The sequence below is a fragment of the Stegodyphus dumicola genome, chromosome 4 (assembly GCF_044657685.1).
Source record: "Stegodyphus dumicola isolate Sdum_Otavi_A_Nest chromosome 4, ASM4465768v1".
Taxonomy (NCBI): Eukaryota; Metazoa; Arthropoda; class Arachnida; order Araneae; family Eresidae; genus Stegodyphus; species Stegodyphus dumicola.
This window is the reverse complement of record NC_140771.1, coordinates 29,721,552-29,747,579: the sequence shown is the minus strand read 5'-3', so window position 1 is coordinate 29,747,579 and position 26,028 is coordinate 29,721,552. Positions and strand designations below refer to the sequence as shown.

The window sequence follows — 26,028 nt, the reverse complement described above, 5'->3', positions numbered from 1 at the left end:
ATTTAGGAAAAACTCGGTTATAAAATCGTTTCTAACGTTATAAGACCAAGAATCTAAAAAAGCAGTGCTTTTCTGACCTGAATCAAAGCAATTTTGGATACTATAGGTTTAGTACGTGGCTTTGCAATAACGCTGATATACTCGAACTTCAAAATAATCTCGACTTCGTGGTTATTTAATAGTTAAAAACTATCAGGTGCTACCAGTTACCAGAATGGAAGACATGGCACATTTATTTAATTTTCCAAAATTATTTAATGCCTGCTGACAAACGCGCATGATCCGTTATGCTTGGACTTTCGTGTATTGCATAGCAATTCGCGGTTGTCTGGTAATCCTAAAAACGTTAAATTGATTCTTTTCCCAAAATTTGCTTTCCGCTCTGGCCATTTTCAGAGTATCCGGCTTATGAGCAGAATTAAATTAAGGGGCTCTTGGGCCCTAGACGTAGCACTTTTTCAGATATCTCCGTTATTCAGTTTTCTAGTTTTTATAATGGAGAGACAAGATTTTGCAGATTTCTAGCATGACACAGGGGCGCTTAAAATATGGGACTGTGGTACTTTAGACCCAGGCTTATGGACTTAAGCGATAAGCGGGCATTGACTGAAGAGCAAAACATCAAGTTACCCTTTTTGAATACATTTAATCATGACAACAGAGGTATGGTTCATTTTTAAGTTTTCATGAACTTTTTTCTAGGTTCCTTCTACATACCGGCAGTCATCATGGTGTACGTTTACTGCAGAATCTTCGCGGTTGCCAGGCGGAGACAGGCAGTGCTAATGCAGGACACAGGTAGCAGCAAGGAGAACCAAGGTTCAGACAGCAATTCCTCCACCATGGGAGATACCACTGTCCAAGCTGACCACCAACGTATTCTCAAAGACGCTTCACATCTGGAGCCAGAAGACTTGCCTATGGCTCAGGTAAATGAATTAGATGTTCTTCCAAGTAGATTATCCTAAACAGCTGAATTTCTTGATTTAATTTCCTTGCTTTTACTGTAAATTGGTTATTTATTTGCATACTTTTCGGACCAAAAATGTCTTTTATAATACGGATTTTCTAATACGGACTAATTTTTGTCTCATATGGACAAGGCCATGAGTATTTGTTGAGGTGCGCCTATTGTTTTCGGGAATGAAATTTTAAAACATTACAGCTACAATTAAAAAAAGCACTTTTTTAATATGTACACGCCAAAACCAAGACCTGTTCACATTAGTCATCAAATGATTGACATCTACACTGTTTCATTTTCAAATAAAAATTTAGGATTGAAATGGTCTTTTTTTAAGATTCCTTTCCCGATCAGTCTTTTTATTTCAATAATATTCATATTTCATTGTTTAATTTTTATATTAAAGCTTCTAGGTCTTCTTATCTAGCTAAAGCTAAATAGAACTATATTCTTCTTTGGACATGCGTACTTTCTAGCATATCTAATGTTCTCTACTTAGACTGATCGCTGGTATAGTCATGCGTATATATGCCCATATACCCTATACTCATGCGGCTGATGAAAATGTCGTTGAGCAGGATTTTACAGTGGAAAGCTTTGGCTCTTTTGCAGGTCACATAATTACAGAGAAACCTCGATTTTACATTTCTCTTCGGGAATTACACTGCAAAATTTCAAATGCAGAAATCATAATGCAAGAAAATCTGTTTCAGAAAAATGCACTTAAAATGTGAAACAAGAAGGTACAAAATTGAATTTTGTGAGCCGCTTTTGTAAAGCGTATTAAACTCATTGTAGAGATGTTTTCAGTTATTTAACATTTTAGCTTCAATACAAAACTTTGAAAAAATGTCCTTTGACAGTTATCAAAACTTTTATCAGAGTGGTTTGACTAGTAAATAGTGGTAATCGAAGATTTTTTGCAAGTTCATGTTTATATCATTTTGCCGACAGTCAATTCAATGCGTCACATAATTCAAATGTTCATGTTTGGGGTAATTATGTTTAATTTCTAACTTCATTTTGAAATTTCTTGTTTTTCTTACTTTTTGTCGCAAATAATTAATTTAATTGAGAAGTTTTCTGCGAATTTCAGTTAAAAGAAGGAAGATTCAAAAATACTGCGTCTCTTGAGTGCAATTGATGATATTAGTTTCTGCTTAGAGGTGTCCTTGTTTTTCTGGATATATCTCCTGCACAGCTCCTTAAATGCAAATTGGAAGCGTTTTGATAAATGAGAGCTGAAATTAGAATCTTCTCAAGGGCTGTGATACTCCAGGTGTGTTACAGATTAAATAGTTAAAATAGAAAATTAAGAGCAGATTTAGGACAGTAGTCGGAATTCATTCGCAGTTTTTATTTTTATGCTGTAAAATACTTTAAGTCACACACAGGAGTTTCTCTTCAAACAAACGTAAAGCCTCTTCACATGATCTTGCTTAAGGCGAACACATGGTTAATGTGAACAAAATTTCGGCCCTGTCTGCGATGCATGTTTTATTATAGGAAGTTTTATCGGTTAAAGATAATATCGGTTAGCACGAATAACGAATTATTTTATAATCCGTTCTATCATTACGCATAGTCATGAAAAATGAGCAGTGCCCTCAATTGGTTCGACGGGAGTCGAACCTCGGACTTCTCGAATACTTCTCGAAGTGTGCTGACCATTACACCACGAAGGCATGCTAAGAAGGCGGGAGAAATACCTTATAATTACATTTTATCAATTAATAAAAATTTTCAAAATTCTTTCTGTTTTTTCCTATTAGGAATACCTTTTAGGTTCAGAAATATTCTGTCTCGTTTAATTAAAAAGCTCATAGAATATTCTTTTATAAATAGCCAGCTTAAGTGACATTTTTGGATAATTCCAGTAAAAATTTAAATTATTTGAATTTACACTAAATATTTACATAGATTTACTGGACTGCACTTAAGTTACATACGAATTTTCAGCTCGCACCAACATATTTTTCTCCGAAAGTTCCATCGGAAGTGTTCGATCCTGTAGATGGCACCTTGGCAGTTCAGGCGTAAGCACTAACGTTAAATTGCAAGCAATAGAAAAGTGATTTATGGCTAAGAAGACACGTGCAAACAAAACTTAAAATCCTACAAGAGGTAGACCGTAGTGTATTGAAGAAACGTATATTTGGCGAAACGTTTGGCATTCCCAAAAAGTATGGGATTTTCAAATCTACCTTATCCACAATACTTAATGCTCGTGAAAAAATTTTAATGCTGCTGCTTCGACTTCTGAGAATAAATCCAAGCTACTTCGCAGTGCTAAGATGTCAAATTTTACTTTTTAGTCAATCATATGTGCGCTTCCAATGTACTTTGACTGTAATTCAGTGAAAAACAAACGAGACTGAAAAAATATAGACGTTCAAGGTTTTATTTGTTCCGCTTCCAAAAGAGACATTCGATTGAGTCATTAGCTATTTGTGGTGAAACAAATAAATTTGATGAAAAAGAAGTAGACAAATGGTCGTATGAACTTAACTGAGAGAAAAGTATGTCTTCTGTGCTATCTGCAATTGTGGATGAAACTGGACATTTTTACAATCTTTTCCCAAGTCGTACCTTCGGAATAAAAGGTGCGCACATAGTGAAGCGCGCAGTAAACAACTGCGTTTAACCGTTGTCTCTGTGTGTAATGCAGACGGCAGTGATAGACGTCATCCTTGTTGAACGGTAAGTCCGAAAAACCACTTTGTTTTAAGAACATGAACAGTGTTTTATCTTGCATCTATTCTAACCATAACTAAGCTTGGATCGAGAGCACATCTTTCCGTAACTGGCTTCTTCATTTTAATAGTCGAATTGTGGCTCAGAATAAGCATCTCCTTATGACACTGAGAAGGTGTACAGTCATAACATACATGATCTGAACTTAACCAATGTAAAGATTCAGTTTTTCGTCCCAAACGCAACAAGTAGTCTTCAGGCTTTAGATCAAGGCATTATTGCAGTTATAAAGAGGTCTTATCGCCTTGCGACAGCTGCAATTCCGTTGTTGAAAAGGAGACGGAAACGCCAATTTGGAATATTCTTGATGCTATAAAAGCTATTCCCGCACCCTGAAATTCGTCATCACAATACATATAGAATTATTTTAGCAGAGTCTGGAGACATAAGGACGCTAATCCTGTATGTTTGTTTAAGGAGTTTGTTAGTGCAGATATTGATGATGCCGTACGTGCTCCAGTGGAATTTGATATTGAAACAATTGTGATAATTGGATACTGGAATTTGATATTGCTCCAGTGGAATTTGATATTGAAACAGTTGTGTCTGAGTTGCAAGTAATTTCATCCGAAGAAAGTGATTCTACCTACTTTCTGAAAATACGTCACGCCTTGGATACTGTAGAACGTCTTGGTGCAACATCCGCATCGCCAGTTTTAAGGAAGACGTGAGTACAGTTGGCTGTACAGTTACCAGGCATTTTCGTTCCAATCTGCGATAACGCAATACGCAGGACTTTGTCACCACAAAATTATCTGTGAGTGAATTTTTTTCGAGTTACAGTACAGTAGTTAGTAATTTAAAAGTCTGGTATTCTTAGGAAGCATACACTATCGACTTGAAAAAAAAAGACTATAAAAGAATTATTTTCACGTCTAATAATTCCAAACCAAAAAGAAGAAGGATGTATAAGAACCTTTTATTTGAACACAAAGAAAGTAACAATGACCCAATTTCAGTTTACACAAGCGAACACTTCTGGCTTAACTTAAATACGAAATGTTGAACTAAAATCAAATGTATATTAGCCTAAAGCTGCGTTCAGAAGGGGGCGTAAAGGGCATAAGTGGTTAAAACCGAGCTCCGTTGCCAAGGCAACTAGTCTGTGCTGATTTAGGGCTCGGGGCATAGGGTTCAAAGTCTTCAACTTTACGCCGAGTTTGGGATAAGCGTCGACCAATCAGAGCGAAGCTAAAACGAAGCGGCGTTTTACAGAAGATTTCGCTGTCACAAAACAAGCAGAGAGAAAGCGAGAAATCAATCGAGCAGGAGAACAGCGCGGGAAAGTTGTAGACACATCCACGCATGCACAAATTTAGCTTCTCTCATTGGCCACGCCTTACACACCGTTCTCACAGGGGTGAACGGAACTCCCGTATTTTATGCCCTTATGACTATGCCTCTATGCCCTTTATGTCGCCGTCTAAACGCAGCCTAACGGCTCACAGGATAAGGCAACGCTCAGGAAAGGCTCTGGTTTGTAGAAAAAAAACCGGCGAAACAAACCTAATAGCTAGAATCACTCAATGACACAGCGTTAAATCGCTATTAAGTCACTGTAACAGCGTGGCCTCAATTAAGCAAAACGCGCTCTAAAATCAGCTTGCGAAACCTTCGCTTAAATAGCGCTTCCTTCTCCCTTATTCTGAATAAATGCTCGCTATGTCATTTACATTTTGGCATGAAAATTGTGGGTGAAAAGAGAGTGACAGAAAAGTACTTAAAATTAACTATTAGTTTAAAATAAATAGATAAATCCTCACAAGTTAATACAGTATTGTAGTATTTTTTATGACAACATGCAGAATATATTGTAGTACTTATGTGACTATACTATACTGTAAATGGTTAATGTGTAAAAAGATTATTTCAAAAATAAAATTTGAGCCCCCAGTTAACTCGAATGTTTTTAACACGAACGCTTGATTTTCGGTCCCTTGAGATTCGCTTTAATTAGAGTTTACTGTCTATTAGTAATATGATGTAGAATTGTTTGTGGCAGCAATGCGTTGAAATATGCGATTTAGTATAAACTCATATAAATGTCAAATGTTGCCCTATGGAATTTGTTGTTCTCTAACAAAATAAATTAATGAATGTCGTTAGGAATCGTAAACGGGCATCCTAATATGCCCTGTACTCGGAAAGGTCTGGAAGTATGGCATACCAAGGACGATTGTGACATTAACATACAACCATAGATAAGAGTATTAAGCTGCCCATATTTTTAAAAAGTCTTCAAATGTAGTCGTCAGATGCAAAAGTGCTTATCTGCCTGCAGTTATAAATTTCTGTTTAAAGTTGTTATAATCTGTTATAAACATAAAAGTAAACAAACAATTCATTTTTATCGTTTTCTTTGAAAAAGCGAATTGTTTTCTAAAACTGCCTAATTACATTGCTTTAGAGGAAGTTTCATAACTGTATTGTGCTAGGTAAATGCTAATTTTAAAAATTACTGTAACTTTGGCAAAAAATGCCAAAATGCAAAGAACTTAATATCAAGCAATTGCCAAAAATTTTAAATGTTCACAGTGTTTTGTGCAATATATTTTGGAACATTTAAAGAAAATATGGTCACAGTTGAATAGAAAAAGAATAACTGGGTGAAAAAAAGTAACATTGAAACTAGACGATCCGACATTAATTTGAAAATCAATAAGAAATCGAAGAAAAAATTCTCGCGAGGTTGATGAGGAAATTAGACGTCCAATGAGTGCTCGAACTATGAGAAGTAGACTTATAACAACAGCTGGTCTGATTTGTTCCGAAACTAGAAAGAAGCCGTGGCTTTCAGAAAAAAAAAAATATTGAGATTGAAATAGGCTTTTTCGAACAAAAAGTTTGCGAAGGAAGAAACAAATATTTTCTGATGAATCAAACTTTCTGATAATCTTTGTTGTTCTTCTATTTCACATAAAAACAACTTTTCAAATATCTCTAAAATACTTTAAATTACAAAATATTCCATTTTTATTTGACTTTTAGATGTTGATATGCTTGGTACATACTATATCGGAGACACAGATTAGGAAAAAAGTTACAACGCACAACACATAATGTATAGTTCCCAATATAAAATACTGAAAGCTAGTTCTTTGATCTGAAGATTCATTGCGGTCATTTATGTAGGCAACAATGTATATTGTGAAAGTCATATCATAAGGTATTTCTCCCGCCTTCTTAGCATGCCTTCGTCGTGCAGTGGTCAGCACACTTGGCGCGTATTCGAGTGGTCAGTGGTTCGAGTCCCGGAGAGGGCATTGTCATTTTTCATGTCTCCTTCGAAATAACCTAATGTCTCTACAGTGGCTCCGCAACTAAAAAAGGTGGTAGATGATGATTCTCCCCCAGCAGGATTTGGCAATTAGGTCCCCTTATCCCCAGTAGCTCTTTAAAAGGGTATATAAGTAATTTTTCCCGCCTTCGTAGCGTACCTTAGTGGTGTAGCGGTCAGCACACTCGGCGCGTATTCGAAAGATCCATGGTTCGAATCCCGCAGAGGGAATTGCTTATTTTTCATCAATGTGAGTAGCCAAAAAAATTTATCAGTGTTCTTGAAACGCCTCTAGAGCCATACTTTTGTAAATTATTCGGTGATGCAAAATATAGTATGTTTTAGTGACACAGTTCTTCTAAATTGCCAGTTAGTATAGATATGATTCACTATAATTGCATTTTTTCACTATGCATGTTTTCCTATCACCATAATTGCTGATAATCATTGCTTATTTGGCATACATCTGGTTTTGATAAGATATTCTCTTAATACCAAAAGTACATAATATTCTTACAGCACAGGTATATTTTTAGTACTAATATATACTGTATGCATTTTGAATTTTTTTTAGGTCAGAGGGAGTAACGAAAGACGCAGCTCCTTTTCCATCATGCGATCTACACCTTTCTCTCTCAGCAGACAGAGCTCATACAATCCCAATGTAACAACCCAGCTCTATCAACAACAACAGCACCATCACCACGAATCTAGTGGATGGCAACAACAGGAAATTTCTTGTGACAACAGCACATCTCCGAAGAACAAAGACGATTCTGGAGCTGTCTCACCCACAGGTTACCGCTGTCAGTACTGCAATCCTCAAAAGGAAAGCAAGAAGACCACTCGGATGACCATTCGCAAGAAGGATGGTTATGAAAGGGCAGCTTTCCAGCGCGAAAGAAAAGTAGCTAAATCCCTCAGCGTTGTGGTTGGAGGTTTTGTCGTGTGCTGGCTGCCTTTCTTCATTGTTTATTTGATAGAACCTTTCTGCAGAAGTTGCTTCTTTCATCCTACACTCACAGCTTGTTTAGTGTGGTTGGGTTGGGTGAACTCGGCAATCAATCCTTTCATCTATGCTCTCAACAATAAAGATTTTAAGAAGGCGTTCCTTAGATTGACTATTGACAAATGTCGATGCTGTAGGAAGACCAGAAAGGGGCATGACCCCCAGCAATTTATCTGAAAGAGACATTTGTAGTTGCTAGTTCTGGCTAAAATGAGCCGGCGTTTTATATAACGCCAAAGTCCTTCTTTGCACAACCAGGAAAAGAAGGCTAGAGATACCACAGAAGAATGTATACATAATATATGCACACTGAAACGACAAATTTTACGTATATTTCGGTTAGGATATGAAAAATAATAATATCGCAGCAAATCGCAATATGTGGAGAAACAGGTAGAAACATACATTTGATTGGTAACTACCTCGACCATGCTACGAATGATGGTTATAATGTTCATTTTGACTTATATTAATGAATGCTATCAGGATCAAACTCCAGGAAGCTAAACGGTGTTTCGGAATAATCCGGAAAAACGATTGTGATAATTGAACCGTGAATAGTTAGATGTATGACAGTAAACATGACATCATTGGCATATAAAGCAGTGCTGCACTGTCTGAAGTGAACATCCCTCGTGAGGATTTAGATGGTTGCTTGTATTATATTTCCAACCAGACATATAATAATTTATCTACGATCAGTAAGCTACCAACTATGCTTCTGGGCGTCTTTTGACTGGAAGTATTTCCTTTTGCTTAATGCAGAACTGTTGTGACCATATAAAAGGGCGTAATTAGATGTAAAACTGGGATCATGGCATTTGAATTTCGCTTGGCATTATGGCGATGATAAAGTTAGTATTATGACTTGCACCAATGTCGACCATGGCTTTTGTATCCAGCATTTTCAAACTGTTGGAGAAATTTTGGTATCCTTTTAGTATACACTTTCGAAAAATGTTCATGAGTGCGATCAGTAAATGCTGGAGATCAGCAAAAATCAGTCAACATCATAAAGACAAATTGTAACGTTACTGAAGTAGCAAACAGCGTCATGACTGAATGAGGGAAAATCCACTACTCTATGCTGAAATATAATTCATCAGAGCTGTGCGAAGTTATGTTCTCCACTCCAAAAAATGTATATGGTCCGTAGTTATACATAATAATTTGTCTTTTGAGTTCAATTTCATTGGATGGTAAGGAGCCCCGACACTCAGTAAAAATTGTGCCAAAATATGGAATGCACTATGGAAAAGATTCCTATTCCATTGAGATTATTTTTATTAATCTCAAACATTATGATCGTTCCTTATAGAAAAGAAACCAGAACATTTTATTCATTGGAGATTAAGCTGTTCTAATGCCAAATGGACTCCAGAACAGAACGCAGTTTGAGTATGTCTGTGTTTCAATCATTTTCTCAGATTTCTTCCACTCCAATCTCGATGTGATAACTTCGACTACTTGAACCCCGAAGGTTTAAAAGGAAACGTTTATTCTGAAACGTATTTTAGAGAACTTTCTAGTAGCGGTTTTAAACCGAGTCACCTATAATGTACATAACTTCTCTTTCAGCAGGCATTTAGATAATATCTTTTGTTTTAAAAATTAATCATCGACTCACGACCAAACAGGACAGATATTTTTAGTGCATGCCGTATATTAGAGACCTTTTTAAATAATATATTACAGGAAGATTTCACTTAGCGCGTTTAATTCATCAATTAATAACTACTAATCAATGTCCTATTAATCAAATACAAGAAAATAATTATAATTCATTCATCATTTGCACTAAATTTTCAAAACACAAAAACTACACGAGCTATATTAGAGAATCATGTCATCAACGTGCTTAAATTTTTAATTAATGTGAAAATATACTGGTGTTCAAACTTAAAGTTAGAAATACATTTTATTCAATAGTTCAAAATTCACTGTTATTAATGTTTAGAAACTAACGTCATATATAGTCTGTAGAACGGTAAATATAATTTAAGCATTTAGTAGTTGTTTACATTAATAACATTAAAACGATAAGCTTCTTAAGTAAAACTGTTTATAAATTAGTGAATTTCGTGTAAAGGGTTATTTTTCAGGTAAACAAAATCACAAGACTGGCCGATTTCAGTGAAAATAAATTTTCACAGACTTTTAGGCAATGAACTGAGATGGAAAGCCATCAACTTGAGGTTGCGAAAGAACACTTACGGAAGATCGATATATGGCAGTGAATGCGTGACGCCATAGCGACAGATGACGCCTAGATATTTTCACAGAACCTCGTTGCTAGAGTCTGAAACAACAGTTTCCATACAAATTGTACACAGACACCTAGTTCAGCAGGTCTTTTATCCCCGGTGACCAACGGTATGTATCCTCCTTAACAGGTCGCAGAAGAGATCATACCTTTGTTGGAGCCAGGCAATCTATTCTCGAATACAGTAAGACTGGTGGCCATATTTTCTTTAATGACGAGTCGAGATTCAATATACAAAATGATTGTCTACGAATGTTTATCTATATAAAACCTGTAGTCCGTTATCGTCCTCCAAACTAAGTGAAAGGAGCACTTTGTTTGAAGTGGAATCCATGGGTGAAAAGGAATCTTATAAACGGACAAACAGCTTTACTATATCTTCGATGCTGGCCACTCTAATTTGAGGTTCTTGAAACTTATATGCGACTTTTCTGTGAAGATATAGTCATGGATTTTATCTTTATGGAGGATAACGCGAAGCCACACAGCGTTCAAATGGCGCGATGTTTTGGTCGAATTCCCCGTTATACTACTCCTCGAAGTGTCTGCCCAGCAAAGTCGTCAGACTTATATTCAATAGATCATGCTTGAAAGCCTCTAAGAAGAGCCATTGCACGACATAAATGCCTTTCCATTAAAATCCTCGCTTTTAGAAGAATTGGATTTTTTTGTCACAAGCTTTATGATCAACAATTTCATTTGCATTATTAAGCGCAATCGTGAAGCATGTGAAGCTATAAGAGATGGCCGTGCTATTTAAAAGCCGACCCATTCTAAAAATATGAAGTGTCATGTTTTGGCTGTTCTTAAATACATGTCACCGTCTGTTTATTTTCCTGTATTACTTTTAGTTGTCTCATAGTATTGAGCATCTGCGTACAAAATTCGATTGCAACAGATCTATTATTTTTCATCAACTTACATTTGCTTTGTGTTTATAATCATAATTTTGAGCACCAGTATATTTTATTGAGTTACTTTCTCCATCCATTATTTTAAAAAAATTAGTTTAAAAGAAAGTTTTAGCCCAAAAAGGCTTTTCAAATTGTTGGCACCAAATATTATCATACTGTTTTGTTTTTAAATTAAATAATGAAGAATCTGCATGAATGTATATATGTTTCTCGCACTGTGAAAAACGGCGTTACCTAGGAACATCAAATTTTGAATAACGTATTATTCCACCCAAACATGCGCACCTGCAAGCCCAGATTTTGAATTTCGAAATTTATATTTCATATTTTATAACACTTTAATGAATTTTTAATTAACAAACTCAACAATTTCAAAGTGAGCAGTGGCAGCACTGAACGGAATAAGATATTTTTCCTCCAGCTCGCGAGGCTTTATATCGGAAAAGCTAAAGATATATTGTTTTAAATATTTCGAGATTTTGCTGTTGAATTAAATTTTTTATGGTGCGAAAAGTGCGAAAAATATGATATTTAATTAATAAGTTAATCACACAAAATGTTAATATTAAAAAGGTTTTGCGAGACATCTTACTAAGAAAACTGATCATTGATTATGATAAATAGATAGAAAAATGTATGCCAACACTTAACACTCTATCGGGAAATCTAAATATATGCTGCTCTGCTGTATGTAACATTTTTGTAATTTTGCTGTTGAACTGTATATGGCGTAAGTGCGAAGAAAATGATGTTTAATAATAAAACTAAAAAGATAAAAAGAATTGAGTAAGCAGGAGTAATGAATTAGCTACAATAGATTGATAAACTGCTGCGAGCTCAGAGAAACCTAAAAACTTTTGGTACTATTCCGTTTTCAGGACTGTAAAAAAAATTGCAGCGAAAATGTATGCGCAAAAGCGCCAAACGCGCCCGTTTAACAGCGCGCCAAATCTAACGTACGAGCTGATTTACAATTGCGTAAGTTCAGATAATTCTATATTTCTTAAGACGCCATTGAAATAGTAGTTTAATTTTTAAATCACTTTTTAGTCCAAAGGGATTTGAATCCCGAAGGACTAATAGTTTCGTTTTGGCATTTTGCGTCGGACTCATAAATGTCGGTTCACTTTTCAAACTGTTGCCACAAAATGTTAGAGTCATGCATTATATTTGAAGAAATTAAATAATGAAAAATCTGCATAAATGTATGTATATTTCTCGTATTGTGATAAAACAACGGTACATAGAGTCATCGAATTTTGAATAACGTAATCCTCCAACGAATATGAGCATGTGGAAAACCAAATTTGAAATTTGAAATTTGTTTTATGATCGATTTCCTATTTTTTAAAACTTTGACGAATTTTTGATTAACAAACTCAAGGATTTCAAAGCGAGCAATGGCAACGTTGTGCAGAAAAAACATTTTTATCTCCAGCGCGTGAGTCTCTGTATCGGAAATTCTAAAGGTATGCTCGTTCTAAAACTATTTTGCGATATTGCTGTTGCACTGGATCTTATGGTTTAAGTGCGAGGAACATGATATTTAATAAAGAAAGGTAACACACAAAATGTTAAAAAACGCCCCTTTGGACGTAATTTAAAATCTGAAACATTTCAGATTTTTTTTTTAATTTTTTTTTTATTATTTTAAATCCTTTTTTGATATCCTATGGATTTAAAAATTTGGGAATTGTCCATGACGAAACGTCTGCAATAGAATTAGAAGAAAAGTCATCGTTCATTATAGAAAATTATGTTTAAACAACCAACGAGATGAAATCATGCTTTAGCGAAACTCGATAGCGAAACAGTGATACAAGAATCCATTCGGTTATGATTTTAGCCATTTTTTATATAAATTATAATAATTATCTGAAATAGTTATTTACTCTTATGCTTCCATTCAGTTATGTTTAATATTTTTATATAAATTATAATAACAGAAAAGTGTTACATAAAATTAACCTTTCATCTAAATTGAAACAATAATCTTAAATAGTTATTTACTATTATACTTCCTTTCTTGCGTTAGGGTTGCCGCAATTATTTTTGGCAGCATTGACATCAACAATAGTTTGGGGATTTTTTACAGTCCTCAAAACGGAATAGTACCAAACTTTTTAACAAAACGTTTTTTTGGGGGGCGACAGTTAAACTCTGAATCCCTTGAGACTTCAGCTTTGACGTACAAATTTTGGTAAAGCTGATGGTCTCTTTATCAAAATTTTCAATGAATTTGAAAGTTTCATTTCATATCAGGATCACATCAAACGCAGTTTTCTAAATATGATCCAACTGATAAAAATCTCGATACTTTCCCAGCGATCTAATTCCATATTTGACAGTAAAACAGAAAACTGAAACGAAAATAATTCTTCCTTCTAAAGAGAATGGATCCTGCATTTCCTCTTAACGTATTGAGCCTTCTATTCCTTTGCAATTACTACTTACCGAAAATATTTCAATGAAATTTTGTTTCATTTACCCTTTCGAGGAGTGCATGAAGTTGTCACATTTCTAGGCCACCCCGCATGTCATGAAACACCTCTGCTGTATTTCTTCAAATAATTATTTTTTCAACCTATTTTATCACTTTTCTGAATTCCAGACAAATGTATCACCGGAACTTTGCTATAATAAATTACTCATAACGCAAAAACAGAAAAAACCGAGAAATCTCTCGCGTAAAGCAAGAAATAGAATCATTTCACTTAAAATCATTAACTGATTTTCTCACATATCGAATTCCCTTAAAGCGAAACATTCCTGTAATATTAATTCAGAAGTCAAACAACAAAAATCAACGTTAATTTACAAAATTTTCACAGGACTAGTTTCGATGGTTTTACCGAACCATCATCTTCAGCTGCAAAACCGCAAATGAACAAGATAGGAAATAATTTCCTATCTTGTTCATTTGCGGTAAATTAACGCTGATTTCTGTTGTTTGACTTCTGAATTAGTATTTATTCGGCGTGTTATTGTGTCTTAATTATAGAGGCCCCAAACAGGCTTACATTTTGCTTTCTTTTTTGCACGTGGTGTGGCCGCCATTTTGTGATTGTAGGAGTTTCGGTGAGTACATTTTTGCAATTTTCAAGTTATGTTTATGTTTTGTACATTTGGATATTGTGCTTTGCTTGTCTGATTTCATGCATTTTGCTTACAAACATTTTGTTTTCTATTCATTTCAGTGAGGGATTTTTCTGCTATTTTGTGTGTACTTTATTATTGCTCAGTTAATTTAGTTTGATTTTCTGCATTGTTTATCATGCCTTCATCCGTTAATCGTTTCACTAAATTACGCCTGAAACGGCAAAAATTCCTGAATCATCTTGACTTTTTACTTAAATGTAAATGTAAAAAATTGATCCCCAATTTTATACAAATCAAATCTAATCAAAAACCTTCGAGTCGCGTTTCAAGAATTCTGTTAAATTGCAAACTTGCCTTACTTCGGTCCGTGATAAGGGATACACGTCAACAATTGTCCAAAATTGAACATGAACTCTATAAGCTTCATCTGGAACTCGCTAAAACATATCCAAAATTCACTGCCCTTGAACAAAAGTCTTGGTCTAGAACGGAGAATGCAGTTAACCGTCATAAAAACACCCTTGCAGTTAAATTCGAAAAACTTCTTTTACAGTCTTCCAGTTCAAGTAGTTCAAAAAATCTTCCCATTGTAAACATCGAGCCAATAGTTAATATTTCTAATGTTAGTCTTTCAGAAGAACAAGAGAGAATTCTAAAATATAATTTTAACTTCTCACAAACCTGTAAACCCTCGATTCCAAAGATTTTAGCTCCTATCGAAAAAGCTTTCAAGTTCAGTAAAGTTTCAGATTCACAAAAAGAAATGATTAGGCATCTTATCGCTCATAATGTGAAATTCAATAATAAACCTTTGAAACCAAATCTAACTACGAGAGAAAGAGCTACAATGCGCGAGATTCATTCTAACCCGGATATTGTCGTTTCAAAGGCCGACAAAGGTGGCCAGATAGTCGTCATGGATAAGAACACTTACATCGATGGTGTCACTAAACTCTTAAACGAAGGACCATATAATCCGATCCCTAAAGATCCTTCACCTTCGGACTTATCCAAAATAAAAACTGCGATCAAATCTTCGCAAATCATTTCAAGCAACTTAAAACATTCGCTTATCCCATCTGTTGCGAATTGTGCCAGATTATATGCTTTTCCCAAAATTCATAAAAGTGGTATTCCTTTCCGCCCTATTGTATCAAATTTAGGTACTGCCTCGTATCCATTAGCTAAATATTTAGTTTCTAGATTTTCCACTCTATTAGACAATAACATTTACACCATAAAAAATTCAATAGAGTTTGTAAAAAAGGTTAAAAACATTTCTCCTCGTAATTTACTCATGGTTTCTTTTGATGTAAAATCATTATTCACCAATGTCCCAGTGGAGGGTGCATTAAGATGTCTAGAAACCAGACTTCGCGAATTTCATTTCTCTTGCATCGAAATTGATGAGCTAATTTCTCTCACTCAACTCTGTTTGAAACAAACACATTTTGTTTTCCAAAATAAATATTACAAGCAAACTGAGGGATTAGCCATGGGAAGCCCCCTCAGTCCCATCCTGGCTGATATCTACATGCATTATTATGAATCAAAATTGTTTGAAACTTTAAACTTCCCGGCATGGTTCCGCTACGTAGACGATACTTTTACCCTGTTTGAAGGTAATAAAGATGATTTAAATAGAGTTCTTTCAACAATGAATCCTATTGATCCTGCTATTCAGTTCACTTTTGAACTTGAGACTTGCAATTCTCTTCCGTTTCTCGACATTCTGGTCACACGTAACACATCCAACTTCAGTACTACAGTTTACCGTAAACCTTCATCGGTTTGCCTTCCACCACTTTAAATCATGTCATCTGACTAAACAAAAGTTAGCTTCATTTTATTCCTATGTTTTCCGTGCTCTTCAAGTTTGCTCCTCCAAACTAGCCCTTGATGAAGAACTAAATTATTTAAAAGCAATAGCTATTGACAGGGGCTTTTCACCCAACTAATCAAGCAGTTAAAAAATTCTCATCTCAACACACTAAAAGCCACACTCTTATTTTAGGAGATTATAAAAATTCTGTTGTCATTCCCTTCTTTCCATCAATTAGCTATGAAGTTGCACATATTTTGCAGAAATTTAACTTTCGGGTTGTTTACTCTCCCATCAATAAAATTCCAACTTCTATACTCAAGGACCCCATTCCGGATATGAATTCCTGGGGTATTTATAGGATTCCTTGCCAGTGCGGTTTAATTTACATTGGCCAAACTAAGAGAGCCTTAAAATTTCGCGTCAAAGAACATGAGGCATATGTTAGAAAAAAGGAAACACAGAAGTCTTCTGTTGCTCAACATTGTTGGTCCGAAAATCACACTTTCAATTTTTCTGCTGCCAAAATTATTCAAGAAACATCTTCCATTGGAGAACTGGATTTTCTAGAGGCATTTCACATTCATAAAAATCTTTCTGTTCTAGTTAACGATCCTAATTCCAATCCAAATTTGCCTTCGGCTTTTAGAGAAATTATGTTTTAGTTCTGGTTTCGCCAACAGATAGCGCCACTTGCTTATTCTTGTCCAGGCTTTCTTATCTTATCTAAACTTTATTTCCTATCTTGTTCATTTGCGGTTTTGCAGCTGAAGATGATGGTTCGGTAAAACCATCGAAACTAGTCCTGTGAAAATTTTGTAAATTAACTCTGATTTTTGTTGTTTGACTTCTGAATTAGTATTTATTCGGCGTGTTATTGTGTCTTAATTCCTGTAATATGTTCTCCACTGGTCTTAAACGAGTTACGTGTTATTTAACTGCCACAAATTGTTTTTCGTACTTAAAATGAAAAAAAGCAGATTTTTCTTTAAAATTGAATATTTTCTGCAGAGTCATTTTGTATATACATATCTAGACTCTTGCCTGAAAAATAAAATTAAACTATCGCATATAATTTTGGGGTACTTTCCGTTTCACCGGCGCAAATCTCGCCAAGCAGACTTTATTGGCGACAACATACAGTAAACACATAAAAAACGTTAACTAATGTTAGTTCTGAGAATTTTTTATTTTGAAGGCATAAACATTTTAATATCCTTTAAAATTTTGTAAAACGCCAATAAATAAAGACAATAAATTTGTAAAAAGACATTAATTTAAGAATTTACTATGCTCAACATCCTGATTCGCCGGTTCATATCACATGACCCTAAGCGATCTCATCTCACGTTAACTACGCTACAAAAATCTAATTCTCTCAGTAATTATCTACATCAAGGATGTCAAACTCGCGGCCCGCAACAAATATTTTTGCGGCCCGGCCACTATATCGGCAAATAATAATATATAATAATAAAATAACATATCAACGAAGAAAAAAATGAAATGTTTACTGCTAAGTAATTAACGATAATTTATTCAGTGTTGCTAGATTACTCACAGCGAGCTGACACACACACTACTTAAATTACAAATGCGTGTGAGTAGCTTGCGTTCAGTTACCTTCGGCTTTTGGGGGACACGTGCACTCAGAACTTGTACGCATCCCCCGATAGGCGAATGTGGCCGAACTCATGGTCTCAGTTTTCCAATCATAGTTTTGTACGATATATTGGTGCATGCATGTGCATGCACTTTGCTTTATTATTAATTATTACTTAATTCATATTGTTACGGATTTCATAGTTATTTATTTAGTTCTCCCGAAATAGGAAAGATAATAGCAGAGAAGAGATGTCAAGTATCAGGACGTAAACATTAAATTTTTCTTGTTCTCTTCTATATAAATATATATATAAATATATATGTTTATTATTGTATTATTCGAAATAAATCTACATTTCTATGAATATGAATTTTTTTTTTTTTTTTTAATTTATTTTTTATTTTTTATTTTTTTTGGCTCGCCTAAAGTTAAACCTTGTTTGTTTGGCCCAAGTGTACCTATCAGTTTGACATCCCTGATCTACATTAATTTCAAGTTAAATCTTAATTTGGAATACAAGTTTGGATGCAAGAATTATTTCAATTCGTACGATTAGCTTACTCAGAAATTCTGTAAAACCGCAGTGCATTCTTAATTAGAATTGATTAATTTAACCCTTAGCTTTGCCTTTTATATATTTTCACCTTCGGGTGAGCGATGTGATTGCGTCCTAATACACTTAATTACCGCGAATGCCCTTAGGGCATAAAATTTAACTATCTGGTAAAAATTCTACGTAATTGCGTGCTAATCTTGAAAGAAACAATCAATCTAAGAAATGGCTGCGACTTGTTTTGAAAATGAGGCGTTAATGGTTACCATTGAGGATATTCTATTTAGCATCAGTTGTACCATTATTAGCGACTTTATCGTCTGCGCCGGCAAAACGGAAAAGTACCAATTTTTGTATGAAAACTGTTTTAAAGAAAAATAATATGGCTCAGAAGTTTTATTATTTTTTTCAAACAAAAATGCTGCAGCCGTGCATTGAGTATAGAAATATACAACAATTTGGAATTTCATTAATTTATTAAGTATTTAACGTACCGAAATGAAAAAATATATTTTAGATTTTTATTGTAAATTTAAAAATGAGAACACCATCAGTAGGAAATAAGGCATATAAGCTAAGAGGTTTTCAAAATTTATATTAAAATAACCCCATTATACTAAATCTACAGTAGCATTTTCTATTATTTATGAATTGTAAATTAATGAACAGTTTTAATTCCCAAACTGGCCGAATATTGCTTTTCCTTTCTAGTTCTACGGAAACATACGAAAGCATCAAAAACGCATACAATTTTTCATAAGACAAAATTTAAACAAATTTTCATCAGAACATAATTTTCAAGTTCGAAAAATCACTAGTACGAGAAAATTTACTTAACGGAAAAAAATATTAACTTTGATTTTTTTAAATATTTTTTTAAAGTTTAAAAATTCAAAATAAATTATTAATTCATATCCCCTGGTTATCAGATACCCATTATGTGATTTTTCATTTTATGAAAATTTTCAAAATCATTTGAAGTCATGTAAAAGGGTTTCAATAAGACATGTGTTATTCCTTGCAAATTTTTGAGTTATCTAATCATGATCACGAATATCATGATCACAATTGAAAAAACCAACAAAAAAATCCGTCTTCGCTTCGAAAAGAATACCAAACGCAAAGAAACAAAATCAAATTCATTGCAATAAGTGTGTACCGCCGCTAATATTAAAATAAGTTTCATAACAAAAAGGAAAGTTAAAAATGATTTTCAAATTATAACAAGATTACAGCTAAGCATGTAAAAAAGTTTTATTATTATTATTATTATTAGTCCAAATGTGCTTTGTCCCTGGGGGACTATTGTTTTCGTTTTGCGATTTTGCTTCGAATCGCTCTGAATGTCCGTTTCACTTTTCAAACTGTTGCCACCAAATACTATCGCCCTATATTATACTTGAAGAAATTAAATAATGAAGAATCTGCATAAATGTATGCATGTTTCTCCCATTGTGATAAAACAACGGTACCTAGAAACATCAAATTTTGAATGGCGTAATCCTACTGCGAATATGGACATCTGGAAGCCCAAATTTGAAATTTGGAATTTGTTATTATTATTATTATTATTATTATTGTCCACAACCACACAAGCACTTCACTTTTCTTCTTAAATAAGAGTAGCATCTACTGTAGAAAACTCATAACTATTTTTTTTATTAAATACAATTAAAACTTCAAAAATATTTCAGGTTTTAAAAGTTTTAAGGTTTTTATTAGATGTAAAATATATTAAATAAAAAAATACCGTGCTATAAAAAATTGCATAACCGTTTAAACGACATTAAAAAAAAAGAAATGAAAGGAAAAAAGGTACAATCTATATGTTACCAAAATATTTATCATAACCTCGGAAGTTTGTTTTGGATGATAAAGCATAGTCTATGAAAGAAGAATCTTATAGCAGTGCTAGGAGAATCAAGAAATCCGAACTCCGTGCTGGACCTTTTATAGTTTCATCTGATTTTATCCGAATTTCATTTTTGGAACATTGGGATGAGGAGGGCAAAAGATTATAAGAGATGCTTTTTATAAAATTGTTCCTTTCATGCGCCTGAAACGAAAATACAGTGTTTGAAATAGATATTATGAAGTTGCATGTATTCAAAATTTACTCAAAAATAACATTATATAAAAAATAAACACAGCTATGTTTACAAAATTAAAAGCTATAATTTTTTTATGAAAATGATCATGATCATATGTTATGGAGTTCAGTCAAATGAATGCCTTTAGGGCGTTAATTAGAACAAAGTAACAGCAATGCCAAAGACAAAGTTTTCATTTATTGTAAATAATAAAATATTTCTGATCCCTATAAAAGTTTTCCAGGATTTTGGATTGTAAATATTTCTTTTTTTCCTGTTACTGCCAGGTGCAGATGTTGTGTTATTTTTATAAACTTTGGTTTAATAAATTTTAAGTTTGGTTTTACAATCGAGCTTGTTTCATTTGGTCAAGTGTCAAGTAACTATTCTAAATAGGAATCAGTGAAATTATATTGTATTTTCCAGAACGAAATTTCATTAATAGGGAAATTTATTTCAACCTTGCATCTTAAACCTGCGTGAAAAAAGTACAGTCAGTATTGTGTATTTTCAAAGAAGAATATCAGATACAAATTAGTTGCAGAATCCTTATAAGCAATTTGGGGGAAACGTTTTTATTTCTAAAAAAAGAATTTAGCAAGATCTGGCCTAGATGCGGGCCACTTTCTCTTAGAAAGTCTTCTACGAAAGCATCCCTCTATGTTCTCTGTCGTGTAGCTCACATAGCTCCCGTGTAATTAATTTTAAAAATGAACAATTATTTCCCTCGCAAGATAAAAGAGTTAGGTTTACATAACTATGGCAAAGCATTCTAGGATTATCTCCCTAAGAGAATAACTATTTTAAAAATGAAAGTCTAATGAAAATATAGACGCTTTTAAAACAAGAGTATATTTTACTTTTCAAATTCTTTATACTTTAACTATATTAGTGACTTAAATACTTGTCTAATAATAATATTCATTATTTATAAATAAAACATCCCATAAAATTGGCATTATACATGAGTCAGGTAAAATAAAGAAAGGTCATGTAAAATGAATAAATATGAGTACTGAAGTTTGGTTTGCACCTAAAGTACAAGCGATATAAAGTCAATTTAGTTCAAAGCTTCACCAACAGATGGCCGTTTCTATGGTGAAAATAAACAAATTTAAATCGTTTCAAAAAACAGGATATTCAACTGACTAATGATTGCTGCATTGTTAATATTGTAATAGCTCATACAAACGAATGAATGTTGTATAATCTCTCATTTTGTTCTCCGACCGTAGTTGAGAAAAATATTTGCAATTACGTAACTGAATTATATAATTACAATTACAATGCAATTTCTAAGGCAAAATGGTTTGTGTTTAAACGTTGAAAACTCTGTTCATTTAATAACAAAAAGCTTAACTTTCAAAGATAAATTAAAGAGCTTATGTTTTGTCGAATGGCAATTCGACAAAACATAATTGAGAATTTGCTGAGTTCGAAGACACATGGAAAATTTTTTAAAGGGTTTTATATTATGCTTTTCCGAATGACATTCTCACTCCTTCACTCGTAATATTATTATGCACATCGAAAATCAATAAAGTTCACGTAGTGCTTCATGCAGCGCAGTTATTTGCCTCTGAATTATTTCCATTCATGTCGTCCATCAGTTTTCGATGTATGATCGTGTCGACAAATTTTATTTTTCAATGACAATATTTTATATCCTAAGCAAAAATAATGCGTCTTCTTCAAGGCGTGATAAACAGCGATTACTAATAAATTTAATTATAATTACATTGTAATCAAAGTAAATGCACATACAGTATAACTGTAATAATAATTATATTCTAGTTCATAATATATTGTAAATGTAATTAAAAATCATGCAAGTGAAATCACATTGTAACTGAATTAATTGTAATTACATACAGCATCACTGAAACTATAATTATGTTCCACTTCATAATATATTGTAATTGTAATTAAAAATCGTGCAAGTGAAATCACATTGTAACTGAATTAATTGTAATTACAATTACGTTGTAATTGTATAACATATAATTACAAGTGCATTGAAATTGACGAATTACTAATTCAATTACATTGTAATTGTTTTAGCCACAATTGCATTGTAATTACACGTATAAGTGATTCACTTACAATGTAATTGCAATTACATTGTAACTTAATTACTCATGCTTGCAATAACATTGGAATTCAGTATTAATCAACTAGATTGTAAGCGATTAATGCCAAGCTCTGTCTCAGATTGATACTTACAATACCATCTGATAGTTAAAAAAGTTTTGAGAGGCTAAAATTTATTCCTATACTATTAATAGCATTTTTCTTTGTCATAGTCTTCGTATTCAGAAGGGGGCTTTGAAACGGCAGCTTATTGGTTTTATACGATTTTTTAAGATTTGCGGAGTTGCAATATATTCAGCAAATATGCTTTATATAAGAAAACTATATTGCTAGCTTTAATGCTTAAACTCACTGGAGGCCGGCTCCGTCACTTTTCAACTTTCGAATAAAATTTATTTCTAGCCGGGGCTCGACTAAGATAAACTCTGGTATTTTAATTTGTAATTTAACTTTTTATCATTAATTTAAATTATCTTATTAGTTTTTATTTATCTCTTTATATTTGATTGCGCTTTAATTTATAATTATTTATTGCTTTATTCATCTATTTTTGTTTACTTTTCCAGAGGGCCTTGGTTTCGGCACTTTAGGTAATTTTAGAGATTAAGGCCTGGATAGTGTTAAATTTCTAAGTAGACTGAAGTTGCTTTGAACTTTCAAATTTGCGCTTGGATTCTATTCGGCAGAAGTAATTAGTTTAAAATGCAGAATGTTTTCCAAAAAGGTATTATACGAATTTAATTCCCTTGTATACTGATTCTCGATATGTTCTTCCTCTCAGGAAGTAAGATAGGTAATTTATTTTAATATTTTATGGTCCTCGTAGATAAATGAAATATCCGATTTGCAAAATATTTTTATGCAATTTTAATAAAGAAAAGTGTCAGACAAGTAAATGTTTCTATATGGTTCTCGTACAGAAAAGAAACGTAAGGTAAATGAAATACACTTTTTTATCGTCATAGAGAAAAGAAAGGCCCGATTAGTGAAATATTTGCGTATGTTTTTTTGATATGGTCATAAAAAATCAGATTAGTAAAATATTTATATGCAGTCTCATATATTTACATGCAAAATTAGTGGCGATATAAGTAATTAATATTATTTTGAGCAACAGGTTCGTAGTTATCTTCTTAAATAATCATTCCATGGCAGTAGGAAGAAATTTAAAGTTTATTGTAACTAATAATACCATGTAGCAAATTTTAAGTGCTGTAAAAGAATCAACGCAGAATATTAAGCGATTCCTTTTTATTACACGAGAAATATAGTAAATTACCAACTCCCGAAATAAACTCTAAAATGCAATTCAGTTAACTCTGAACCATTGTATGTCAGTGTTAACAAAGTGACCTGTTTATATAGAAATGACCTCCAGTAGAGCTCTAACAGAAAACTACAGATCCAAAGTCTTGGTAAGATGAGTTTGTTATCTGAAGCATTTTCCTCGTCGTTTCCCATCTGCGGTAGATAACTGCATATCGCAAGAAGCGAACTCCATAAAGTCCAATACTTTTTCGTCGTCGGATTAAAGGGTGACGTTTTTTGGAAACTAGGTATTTTTTCTCGAAATTTCCATTAATCTTGTCACTGATCTCGATTCGCGATCTCCATTTGGGTCTTTCTCAGATCTTTGCAAATCTGGGAATGATTCTGTAATGTTACAGAGTTTCTGTTAATTTTTAAACCATTGAAATTTTAAAGCCATATCCCCATCCCCCGGTTTCCGAACAGTATTTGCAATTTTCTTAAGAAGACATTTTTCTTTCTTGAATGTGCATCAGAATTTTCATGCGAATTTCTTTGAGAGGTCACTTTTCCTTTCGTATTTAGTTAGCGCGGTTATCTATACAGTTACTTAAATATTCGTATTTTTTAAAGTAAATAGACAACTTAATGAGGCATGATCGATGCGCAAAAGGAAATTTGCGGCCATACAGATAAAGATATAAATGTTTTATTGCCCTTAAAACTGCTAATAATTCGTTTTTGGTAACAGAGTAAATCTTTCTGGCTTCGAGAGGCTTTTATTAATCCTTCAAAGGTTGCAAGAAAATGTAATTATTTCTTAACAAAAAAGGATCATATTTGTCAGTCGTAAACTTACAATGCGAAATATGTTCGTTTCCACCCATGCGAGCTGGGTTCTTTGATGACATCAAAAGGTTAAATTAAGCAAACCTATGCTCACAGCGGACATATCTTGTAGAAGAACTGATCCAATACCTTCATTGATAGCTTCTGAATCTAGAATAAAGTCATATTCGGGTAGAGTATTATCTACTACAAGAGAAACCAAAGCATCCTTCTGGAATTTAAATGCTCCTTCATACTCATCAGTCGGCGAAAAATTTATGATGTTAGGAGATGGTAAAAGCTTTGAGATTTTAGACAAACCTTTAATAAATCTTCAATAGAAAATGCATAGGCATAGAGAGCCTTCTTGAATGATGAATATCTTGAGTGCGACACCAGTCACGAACACCCCTAATTTTCTGAGCGTCTGTGCATACACCTTTGGCGGAAACATGATAAAGATAGATAACTTTCCAGCGAAATGATTTTCATTTCGAAGGAATGAGCTTTTCTGAGCTTCGTTTCTGGTATTTCCTAAGCTTTCCTCAAAAGTGCATTCTACTTCAATGATATCATCAAGATACATAAGTAAGCTTCAAATAACATTCTTTCAGAACTGTCTCAGTGAGGTATTCAAAGATTTCTAGAGAGTTGTACAGTTTTAAAAGTATTACTTTAAATTGTCAGATCTCATGAATGATAGCAAATGCAGTTTTCTTACTGCTTTTGGGATTTATTTTCACTTGCTAGTAGCCACTCTTCAGACTCAGTGTTGAAATCCATTTGTTCCCTAATGTTTAAGGGTAACTGTGTAAAGTTTAATATTTATTAACCCATTACCATATTATCTTTCCTCTACTATCGTCGACTTCCACCAAGATGCAAATTAGTTATGTAAATAAGAACATAGTTCTTGACTTTAGAAAAGAGCTTTTGGCAGCGATCACTAATCGTCCCACTTTTATTTACGTCCAGCTTCTAAATTACCTTGAATCAGCTTGAGCCTCTGCTAACCATGTTTGCTCGCCTGATTCAAATCTTGTAGGCGCAGTTTGCTTGAGAATACTACATTAAATTTGACTTAATCTCCGGCAAGAAATGTTCTATGCTTCAGTATCCAACATCGCTACTAAAGGTATTCTATGCAAAACTACCCGCACCTGAAGCGCTCATTGTGGTGTGAATTCTACACCTTTTGAATAATATTGTGTTTAAGTGTATTCGATAAGTTGCCCTGATTATCTTGGGGTGAGTGACGTCTCTAACCTTCATCACTCCTGTCTAGTTTAAACGACTCTTCTGATTGTTTTCGACAACCGCTTTTCTTTAAACATCAAGAATCTTTTTCCTGCAATGCCCGGTGATCGTTACTTCGCTTATTCGACCAGGCAGTATTCTCTATCTAGCTCTACCGCCAAACCTTCCGTCTTCTCTGCTGTCAAATCTATTACCCTACATACCATCTTATTTGGTCACACAGTTATTTTTGTTTTGGCCAAATAACGTTATA

At 33.7% G+C, this 26,028-nt stretch overlaps 1 protein-coding gene across 1 annotated transcript in view; it reads left to right on the top strand.

Annotated features, from left to right (window-relative positions):
- Nucleotides 1-8,186, top strand: part of LOC118193010 (putative G protein-coupled receptor No18) — a 184,106-nt gene extending 175,920 nt beyond the window's left edge. The window contains exons 4-5 of the mRNA XM_085814658.1: nt 703-929; nt 7,570-8,186. Of these exons, the coding sequence (XP_085670784.1) occupies nt 703-929; nt 7,570-8,181 (839 nt within the window). The 3' untranslated portion in view covers nt 8,182-8,186. The remainder of the gene's footprint in view (nt 1-702; nt 930-7,569) is intronic.
- Nucleotides 8,187-26,028: the final 17,842 nt, after the last annotated feature.